Source organism: Mustela lutreola, chromosome 10 (genome assembly GCF_030435805.1).
Source record: "Mustela lutreola isolate mMusLut2 chromosome 10, mMusLut2.pri, whole genome shotgun sequence".
Lineage (NCBI taxonomy): Eukaryota > Metazoa > Chordata > Mammalia > Carnivora > Mustelidae > Mustela > Mustela lutreola.
In genome coordinates, this window is record NC_081299.1 from 93,354,939 (window position 1) to 93,364,927 (window position 9,989).

The window sequence follows — 9,989 nt, forward strand, 5'->3', positions numbered from 1 at the left end:
CCATGACCTGAACTGAAGGCACATGCCCAGCCGACTAAGCCACCCAGGCACCCAGGCACCCAAGGGAATGCTGTTTCTAAATAGCAGCTGCTCGGGGAGATGGGGACCAATGCAAGATATTTTAACTCTGTGGTGTCAAAATATAAGACCATTGTTCTTGCTGGTATAAACATTGCAGTAAAGTAACTAACAGATATCCATGACCTAAGTCTGTTCCTGAAACCCAGCACCCCACCTCACCCCCGCCCAAGGAAGCTGCATTGAAGAGGCTTTTGCAAAATGTCACAGGTCCATGGGGGAGAACAGAAGCCTCTGAGGGGGCGTTGGCTGGGGCAGCCATGGTACAGCTCAGACACCTGACATTAGCTCTCATCTGATGTAGCAGAAACAAGTGGGCAGAGGGTAGAGAACCTGGTGGAGACTGGGAAGGCCTCTTGTTATCAGGGACACTGGAGAGCAAAACCTGTATTAAGGACTAGCGGGAAGGACGCTGGTGGGGCTAAGAGTCTGGCGAGGAGAGCTATGAGATGATGGGACTCCCACCAGCTCTTGCCACCACCCAGCGCATAAGCCCTCACGTCTCCTTTCTGCTTTGCTAGCGCATGTTCCGATGGGACCTGTGACGGCTGTAACTTCCACTTCCTGTGGGAGAGCCTGGCTGCTTGTCCGCTCTGCTCCCCTGCTGACTACCACGCTATCGTCAGCAGCTGTGTGGCCGGGATCCAGGTGGGTCTCTCTGCTCAGGGACGTCCTGGGAGAGAAGGGAATGTAATCTCTGAGTTCCTTGTCTTTGTCCCCAACAGAAGACCACTTACGTGTGGCGCGAGCCAAAGCTGTGTGCGGGTGGCATCTCCCTGCCTGAGCAGAGAGTCACCATCTGCAAAACCATCGACTTCTGGCTGAAAGTGGGCATCTCTGCAGGCACCTGTACTGCCATCCTGCTCACCGTCCTGACCTGTTACTTTTGGAAAAAGAATCAAAAGTATGTGATGGGGTATTGGAGTCTGGGGATGGGCAGGGTTGGGTCACTGCACCGGGAAGAGGACATCTGAGAATTCAATCCATGAGGCTTTTCTCTGGGGCTGGCCATGGACCCTGTGACTCCGGCCAGAGACTTGTTGAGCCACTTATCCAGCAGCTGCCTTGGCTGTCCTGACTCCTGAACAGGGACAGTACCACATGGTGGTCTATAAAAGACCGTTAGATGCTCAAAGGAAAAGCAGAATATCCTTAGTTTGTTGTTATTATTACTAATTAAAATAATGACCTCATCATTCCAGTATTTCTATTAAGCTTTGAGAACACAGACACAGCTAACCTTAAGGGAAGAAGATCACTGAGCTGGAAATCAAGATTCCTTAGCTGTAAGCCCAGGCCTCACACCACTTTGCTAGGCTTCAGTTGCCTTATCTGTGGCTCCCTGTTTAGGGCCCAGCCTCTCTCCCTCTCTCCCTCTCCCCTCTCTTATTCCACATTTCCTTGTCTAACCTTTCTCATTGCCCTGCCTCACAGACTGGAGTACAAGTACTCCAAGCTGGTGATGAACGCTACCCTCAAGGACTGCGACCTGCCAGCCGCTGACAGCTGTGCCATCATGGAAGGCGAGGACGTGGAGGATGACCTCATTTTTACCAGCAAGAAGTCACTCTTTGGGAAGATCAAATCATTTACCTCTAAGGTAGGGAGGCTGGCCAGCACACTGAGGTCAGCCTGGAGGGCTGGAGAAGACACCAGTCCTAGGACATTGAATGGTCCCACACTGTTCAGGGACCACTCACTACTCTACTCCCCACCCTTCCTACTGTTCCAGCCCCCCACCCTCAAAATCCTGGCTTCTGCCTTCTGTATTTCCACACCATTACTGTTTCCCATGGGGCCCAAGGCTGCTCTTGACCAGGCTCCTTCTCTCCCAACATGCACTCCAGTTGATGGACTGTTTGGGCCTTTTAACTTCCAGAAGGAGTATTGAACCATCCACGTTGTAAGAATCATTTCCCTTTTTTTTTTTTTTTCTCGGAGGGTGGGGAAGAGGCGAACCCTAGGATCAACTTCTGATAGAAGTGAGGCTCTCCTTTGACCAGTGGAGGGTGCTGTCCCCTGATGTCTGGGCCCTGTCCTGTGGGGGCTGAGTCATAGCTAAGGCCACGCTGCTCACCACTGAGCGCTGTGGAGCTGGGAGAGTTGGCTCCGTGTGTGTGTGTGTGTGGGTGGGTGAGCAGATCTGAAGCTCATAAATGCTATGCTGACAGCACTGTCGCCAGGTGTGGGGCCAGCAGAGAGCATCTGAGCAACGCCTCCGGGGCCACAGCCCTGTGCAGCCCTAGCCTGCCAGAGCCCACACCTCCCTCCTGTCCTGAACCAGTTCATCCAACAGGTGTGGGTGGGAAGGTAGTAACCAGGATGGGCAGGGGAGGGCGAGGAGGAGTTTAGACTGCTGAATCTCATTCCCTTTGTGCTAACCCGGCAGGGTGATGCGTGTGTGTGTGTGTGTGTGTGTGTGTGTGTGTGTGTTTGTGAAAGACCAATGGGAGAACCATTCACCCTGGGACCCTTGAGTCTTTCTGGGTTTTTAGAATTCAGCAAAGATGCAAAGCAGGGGGTTTTAAAGATTTTTCTTACCCTCTGACTGACTGGAAGGACCAAGAAGAATAGAGGGTATCTTCTGTCTGTTTCCACAAAGCCACTGGAAGCAGGAATTCCATAAGGGTTCCTCCTGTCACCTCTTTTCCGTTTCTCTCCTTTGTTCCCCATCTTGCCGCCGTGCAGCAGCCAGCTCCTGTCACCATCTCTCTTTCAGAGGACTCCTGATGGATTTGACTCCGTGCCACTGAAGACATCGTCAGGAGGCCCAGACATGGACCTGTAAGAGGCACTGCCCTGCCTCCCCTGCCTCTTCACCTGGGCACACCACCTTGCAAGCCTGTGGCGATTTGGCTGCCAGCTTCCTGCTGGGAATCTCTTCATTGTGGCCTTATCAGAAGAAGTTTGGATTTCCGATATCTGGTTTTTTTATAGAGTACCCAAACCCTCCTTTCTGCTTGCCTCAAACCTGTCAAATATACCCACACTTTGTTTGTATATTACTCCCTTGCTCGCATCTTGTTTCCCAAAATGGTCTAGCTGCCAGAGCCATAGCTTCGTCTGCTCATAATTCATAGAGCTCCGGAATGAAAATATTTCTCTCTTCTGAAGTATAGAAACAACTTCCTCTGCCCTAACGGCAGAAGCAGCTGGGAGTTTTTCTGGTGATCTGCCCTCTGCTTATGATCTCTTTAGGAGAGAGGCTGGGTAAGGAGTGTTGGTGTTCTCTCCTGGTCTGTGATGGTAGTCTGGATTCTTCTCTCCTGGATAACCAGCTCAGACTGAGTTTCGTGGCTAGGCTGGGGGCAAGGTGAGTCAGGTCTGGGAAGAAAAGTCTTGATAAGCACAAAGAGAAGCAATAAGGAAAGTTTCCTTTTGTTTTTGAAACCTGGTACTTGACTTCCTTTTTCTCAATAAGCGATGAATATTCTCACAAGAGCTAAAGGAAAAAGTGCACCAAGAAAATGCCCAAAGCCCCAGTGAATTTATTCTCCCCGCTTATTTTTTAATGTCCCACCATCTCCCTATGATGTTAAAGAGAACCAGGTAAGCCCCAAACACAGGTGATCTTGCTTTCTTCTCTGCTTGCTTGTACCCACAGACACGCCAAACCTTACCAGCAAGGAAAATGTCCTGCACTTGAGGTCCCCATTTGTACAGGCTTGAGCATATCATGGACCAGGGGTATCTTATTTTGAAAGAACACGAGGAGGCCAAGGTTTTAGTGGGGCCGTACTGGGGGATCTGCCCCACAATGGGATGGACCCGAGGTGGCCAGGATATCTGTTTCTAAGCTTAACTCATCTGCTCAGCTCCAGAATAAACATTTTCTGGGCTGGCCAAAAACAGAATTGACTCCTAGCCCATACTCCAGCCAGAAGACCACATCGGTCTTCCTGGAGGAAAGACGACTAGGGGAACTGAAAAAGATATTTAGCAAACTGTCATCCTTCACCCTCCCGAGCCCCTAGCTTTCTCTTTTTCCTGTTCTCATTTCTTCTGTGTGCTAAAAATGAAAAAGACTTCTGGTCCCAGTTTCTGGCAGATCCCCTTCTGAAAGGTGAGTAAAGTGAGTGTCCTCTGTGCCCCTTCTCCCCACTTTGGCACCTCGTGTAACTGATGAACTTCAAGTAACTGCAACGGCAAAACCAGCACAAGAGCTTAAATTCTTGTTCTCTTACTCCCGGTGTTCTCCCTCCCTCGCTATCAGGTTGGCATGACCGTCCCTGGGTGAGGGCCCACTCAACCTTGGTTGTGCCTATTTTTTTTTCCTGAGTGGCCACGTGGTCCCCAGAGGGTAGGTATAGAATGGGAATGGTCTCTCAGAGTGGTTTGTCTGCCACCAAGATGGTCTGCTGGTCTGATTAGGCACTGCTTCTCCGGCAGTGCCCTTATAAAAGGGTCAGTGAGAACCGGGCCCTGCTGTGAACTTCTGGTCATCAGTAGGATCACTGAAGGCAGGCAGTCCCTTTGGTTCAATAAATCTAGGAGCTTTGCTGGGATGGGGGGCGTGCTCCTCTCAGGGGAGTCAGGCTCTCAGACCCTCTAAGCGATGTTGGAATTTCTCCCGACGGATGCAGATACTTCGCTCCTGAACTCCAGCGGAAAGTTTTCTGTGGCCTCAGCAACACCCAGAAAGCATCTGCTTTCCTGCTGAATAACTTTCTTTGTGGCAAGAGGCACACATGGTCCTTAGACTGGAAGCAGTAGGAAAAAAATATCTACTCTGCTGACTTCTTTATTCCGACATCTTGAACCTCAGTGCCCCCAGAGCAACCTCAAACTCCACTGATTGAGTCACAACGTTTTAAGCATCTCCCTTTATCTAGCCCTTGGTGTACCAACTTCTATGGATCTTCCCTGCGTCTTGCCAGGAGCTCCTGAGCTGTGAATTGGGGTCACCTGTTGCTCAGACATGTTCAGTATTTTTTTTTTAACAGCATTGAGATATAATTCACATACCATACAATTGGCTCATTGAAAATGTACAAGTCAATGGATTTGAATATATTCAAAGAACTAAAATATTAAAAAAAAAAAAAAGAACTGTGCAGCCATCACCATGCTCAATTTTAGGACAGACACATGTTAGATTTTTATATGGGAAAAGCCTTTAACTCTTATACTAAGGCTATAGTGCTTTGCACAGGCTACTGGGGGAGGTAGTGTGGGCTCAGGAGACAAAATACTTAAATCCCATTTGGTCACCTAGAGTGCTGGAAGACACAAGTAATTCTCATCACGTAAGCATCACCTGATTTGGCTGGGAAGATAAACAAACATTGTGGTATATTCAAGGACCAGGTGATTTCTTATGCCAAGGCTTTTTTTTTTTTTTTTTTTTTTTTTTTTTTTTTTTTGGTCTGACTCTGCATTAAAGATAGGATTGACTATATTTATACAACAGAGACTTTGTGACAGATTTTTCAGCTTTGTGAAACCAAATTTTTGTCCCATCAAGATTGTTTGGATTTCCTTTTTATTTTGTATTCCAAGAGTTTGTAGTTTATTAGGGGATGACTATGACTTATCACATTTTTCCCCTTTTTTTTTCTTTTTTTTTTTTTTTTTTGTGTGTGTGTGTGAAATAAAACGTATGTTTCAAGTTGCTTCTCTTGAACACGGGTTGGGTGGTTGGATGGGGGAGTGAGAAATGGAAGCTTAAGCTGAAGGTGAAGAGCATTCTGGAACCCCAGAGTGACAGAAAAGAGCATGCTTCAGAGCAATAGGGACCTAGGATGGAAAGCCTCTCACCACCTGTTGAGGAATCAGCCAACAACCAAAGCCTGTTTCCACAGTAATAAAATGCATCTAATGATGCCTTACTTCTCCAGATTGGGTGAGGATCAAAGAGAGAATACATAAAACTCTTCACATCTTCCCTCCCTTCCTTTCCAGTTTAGTTTTCTCCCATGTGGCACTGAGGCCAGCCATAGAACAATGTATCTACAAAGACAAGTAAAATTTGCTTCTTTGGATACAAAGTGGATTCTTATAGACTACATGCGGAGAAAATCACAGAGGACATCAGGACCTACCATTTCCAGGGTTAGCTGGATTTTCCTGCCTCAGTACTTTCCTTCACTGTGGTTGAGGCATTTAACCGCTACCCCCCCCTCCGAAAGTTCTTCCTCAGCTGGTTGTTTTCCTAGGACTGAGTTGTACCTGGTTGTACGGATGGTTAACTAAATATCAGTCCAGTTTATGGTATAAAATCTAAACTAGAGGCAAGGACTATCCCCATTGTAATGGATGAAGAAAGTGCATCTGCAACGGAGTTAGTGTTGTGGCATGTAAGGTCCCTAACAGCCTACGTGCCCCCTCTCTGCCCACATTGGATCTACTCCAGCTACACTTAAAAAAAAAAAAAAGATTTTATTTTTAAGTCATATCCGCATTAAATGAAGGGCTTGAACTCACAACCCTGAGATCAAGAGTCACACACACTACTGAGCCAGCCAGACACCTCACTATTCACACAACTTTGGACTGTCCCTCACAAGCTCTTTTGCACCTCCCAGCATTGGCCTATGCCTCTGCCTTTGCCCCTCCCCTTCCTTTTCACCTGATTGACCCCCACCCAGCCTTCAAAATCACCCCACTACAGGGATGCCTGGGTGGCTCAGTTGGTTAAGCATCTGCCTTTGGCTCAGGTCATGATCTCAGGATCCTGGGATCCAGTCCAACATCGAGCTCCTTGATCAGCAGGGAGTTTGGTCCTCCCTCTGCCTGCTGTTCCCCCTGCTTGTGTGTGCACATTCTCTCTCTCTCTCTGACAAATAAAAGCCTCTTTTTAAAAAAAAAGTCACCCCACTGTGAATCTTTCCCTGGCTCACCCACAGAGGACACAATAGTGAAGAAACACTGACATGAGAGTACTACAGTTAATTTACATGAATTCAATCATATACTGTGTGGTGTCCCAGTGCGTCAAACAAGCAGCAGACATGACCAAGCTTGAAACTGTGGGAGGGGCACCTGGCCGGCTCAGACAATGGAGCATGCAGCTCTTGACCTTAGGGCTTTGAGTTTGAGCCCCATGTTGGATGCAGAGATTACTTAAAAATAAAATCTTAAAAAAAGAAAAAAAATTGGTATGTGTGTGTGGGATGGATATGTGGACGATTTTAAGGGTTTCCCAATCAACGACAAAGAAGTGAAATACATTGTCAGGTGACAAGGCAAGAAGATACTGATCTAAATCTTAAAGAAGACAATTCGTTGAAAACCACAGAGCAACAAGTCTTATTGAAGAGACAAAGAAATTGATGTAGGTTGCATATACAAAAGTTCATCGATAATTTGGGGGGAATTTGGCATATTAATTCCATATTAGCACTGAAGCTAACAATTCCACATAAAATGTGATAGCCCAAACCATACAGTGTGGTAGGAGAATGGACACCTCCTTCCAACTCTAACAGGAAGAGGCAGGATCAAAGTCCCCCCAGATCCTGGCAACTTTCCCTGATCCATGTTATTTTTAGATGGTTCCCCATACATCATCCAAGGACAGCAACAATAACTTCCGTTGTTACTGTCTCTCTCTGATAGAAGGGAGTGGGCAGCCTCGAGCTGGAAGTTGGGTTGTCAGTTTCTCCTGAAACAGTATGATAATGCTACTGTACTCTGGGGACCTGGAAGGGTGGGTGCTGCATTGATCTGGGGGGAAGGGTGAATAGCGTAGCAGAGAGCTTCTCGAAGGAAGGAGGAATTGGCCAGTTTGGAGAAACAGGGGAGGGAAGAGGGTTTCCAGGTAGAAGGGGTTTGTATAAAGGCTCAGAGACAAGAAAGGTGTGCTACAGGTAGCGCAGCATGGAGAATGTGAGGAGGAGTGTCAAGAGATAAGGGGAACATTTGAGAGAATTTGGTAGAGGACAGATCATGAAGGGCTTTGCAAGGCATATCTGGACATTCTCCTAAGGGTAACAGGTAGCCACTGATGGTTTCTAGCAGGGGAGTGAGAGGGTAGGGCCTGCTTGTCCAACACTGAGAAATCCTCCTTCAGATCCAAGACCAAAAGGAATGCAAAGAGGTACTGAAACAAGGCCCAGGAGAGCCCTCCTACTTTAGCCAGCACTGAACTGGTAAAAACTGAGAATGGCATCTGGGGCTGCATGATCCTCCCTCTTTTCTTGCTTTTTCCCTGCAGGTAGTCATTCTCTGTAGGCTGTCCACCAGCTGGCCAGGACCCCTAAGGCCCTGAACCTGCAACAAGCTTCTAACCTCCCAGCCTACTCCCTGCAACTCACATCCCCAATAAGGATATAATAAGCACCTGCCACGTGTAAGGCACTATGCTAGGTCCAGTGGGGATAAAGATGCAATAAAGGGTCTCTGCCCTATATGAAAAAGCCACATCTTCTAGCCAAGTTCCTCACGGCTCTGTTTTCTGCTATGGAATGCTAACAGAGAAACAAGCTCAAACATGAGACTATCTTAGAGTCTTACCAGTATTCAGGTTTGGTTCTATTGCTTAATTTCCCTGGGCCTCAGTGTTCTTGTATAGAAGAGGAAGGGGTTGACATAGCTGTTTTCCTTGAACCCGTGAATCCTTGGGTCCTCAGGTGCAGCACCCAGTAGCTGTTCTCAGTACTAAAGGCCAATGGAAAGCACACATCCAAAAGTGGTATCACACCATAACTGAAGTACTACTGTGGATTTGTTTTTGTGTTAGTTTCTGGCAGTGTAATAACACTATATTTTCTGCTGATTGGAAATTCTAATTGGCGGCCGTATATATCTGATGAATAAGAAGGGAAAATGAATTTTTTAAAATCACATTTGTTAAACATATTTTAAAACACAGGGGACAAGGTGATGAAAAGTTTAGGAATTATTAGGCTAGCAATTACCTGATTCACCTCCAGCTCTAAAAATTCTATGATTTCTAAGTTGATGAAGTATGCCATTATGGTAATTGCTATATTTATCAGGTAACATGAGCATTTTATTTTATTTTTAAAATATTTTTATTTATTTATTTGACAGAGATCACGAGTAGGCAGAGAGGCAGGCAAAGAGAGAGGTGGAAGCAGTGTCCCCCCAGAGCAGAGAGCCCGATGTGGGGCTGGATTGACCCTGGGATCATGACCTGAGCCGAAGGCAGAGGTTTTAACCCACTGAGCCATCCAGGCGCCCCTAACATAAGCATTTTAAAGGAAGATGACTATAATATAATGATAAGACTAATGGTGAAAATTCCTAAGGAAATTTGTGGAGGCTGAAATTTTAAGGCCATCCATCCAATTATACTGATGACCTCCTTATAGGATTAGCCCTGTGGACCTCCTCCTCTGGGCCTGGGCCCCAGTGCACCCTCAAGAACATCCATCACTGTCTTGAAACTTAGCAAAGAACACACTCTGGCAGTGCCTTCACTGACAGGGAAGAGTCAGCCCCTATCAGACTTTGCTCTCAGAAGGTTTCGGGGAACCTAACACAGTTTTCTTACATGTTTTCTCAGGAGACTGCAGCTGCCTACATGTCTTTTCCACTTGTTTTAAGTCTAGCATCCTAGGCAAACTGAACCTAGGGAGGCAAACCCAGACAATCCCCTTACCGAAGCCCCCCTCTGGATCTCTACTTGTCAGCTTCACCACTGTCTTTTGCCCTATATTACATCTAAGTTGGCTTGGCAGACATTGTTGGAAAGCAGGGATAGCAATGCCATATCTTCATCACAGGAGCCCATGCAATGGCTGTAAGACCAAGACAGACTTAGCACAGCTAGCTGGGGGGCATTGGGGGTGGGGTGCTAAATAATCTCCTTATCAGCAGTACTTTTTGATAACTTTGGCTCCAATCAGTAGCCATAATGTTTCACTGTAAGAGGCGCCTGGGTGGTTCAGTGGGTTTAAACTTCTGACTTATGCTCAGGTCATGATCCCAAGGTCCTGGGATTGAGC

General features: G+C 47.0%; 1 protein-coding gene across 4 annotated transcripts in view; it reads left to right on the forward strand.

Annotated features, from left to right (window-relative positions):
* ELAPOR1 (endosome-lysosome associated apoptosis and autophagy regulator 1) overlaps positions 1-3,083 on the forward strand; it is a 68,659-nt gene extending 65,576 nt beyond the window's left edge. The window contains exons 19-23 of one of the 4 annotated variants that reach the window (XM_059137991.1): positions 600-726; positions 804-982; positions 1,513-1,678; positions 1,926-1,981; positions 2,767-3,083. In XM_059137991.1, coding sequence (XP_058993974.1) covers positions 600-726; positions 804-982; positions 1,513-1,678; positions 1,926-1,981; positions 2,767-2,866 — 628 coding nt within the window. In that variant the 3' untranslated portion in view covers positions 2,867-3,083. The remainder of the gene's footprint in view (positions 1-599; positions 727-803; positions 983-1,512; positions 1,679-1,925; positions 1,982-2,766) is intronic. The other 3 variants (XM_059137992.1, XM_059137994.1, XM_059137993.1) reach the window with 3 other exon arrangements.
* Positions 3,084-9,989: the final 6,906 nt, after the last annotated feature.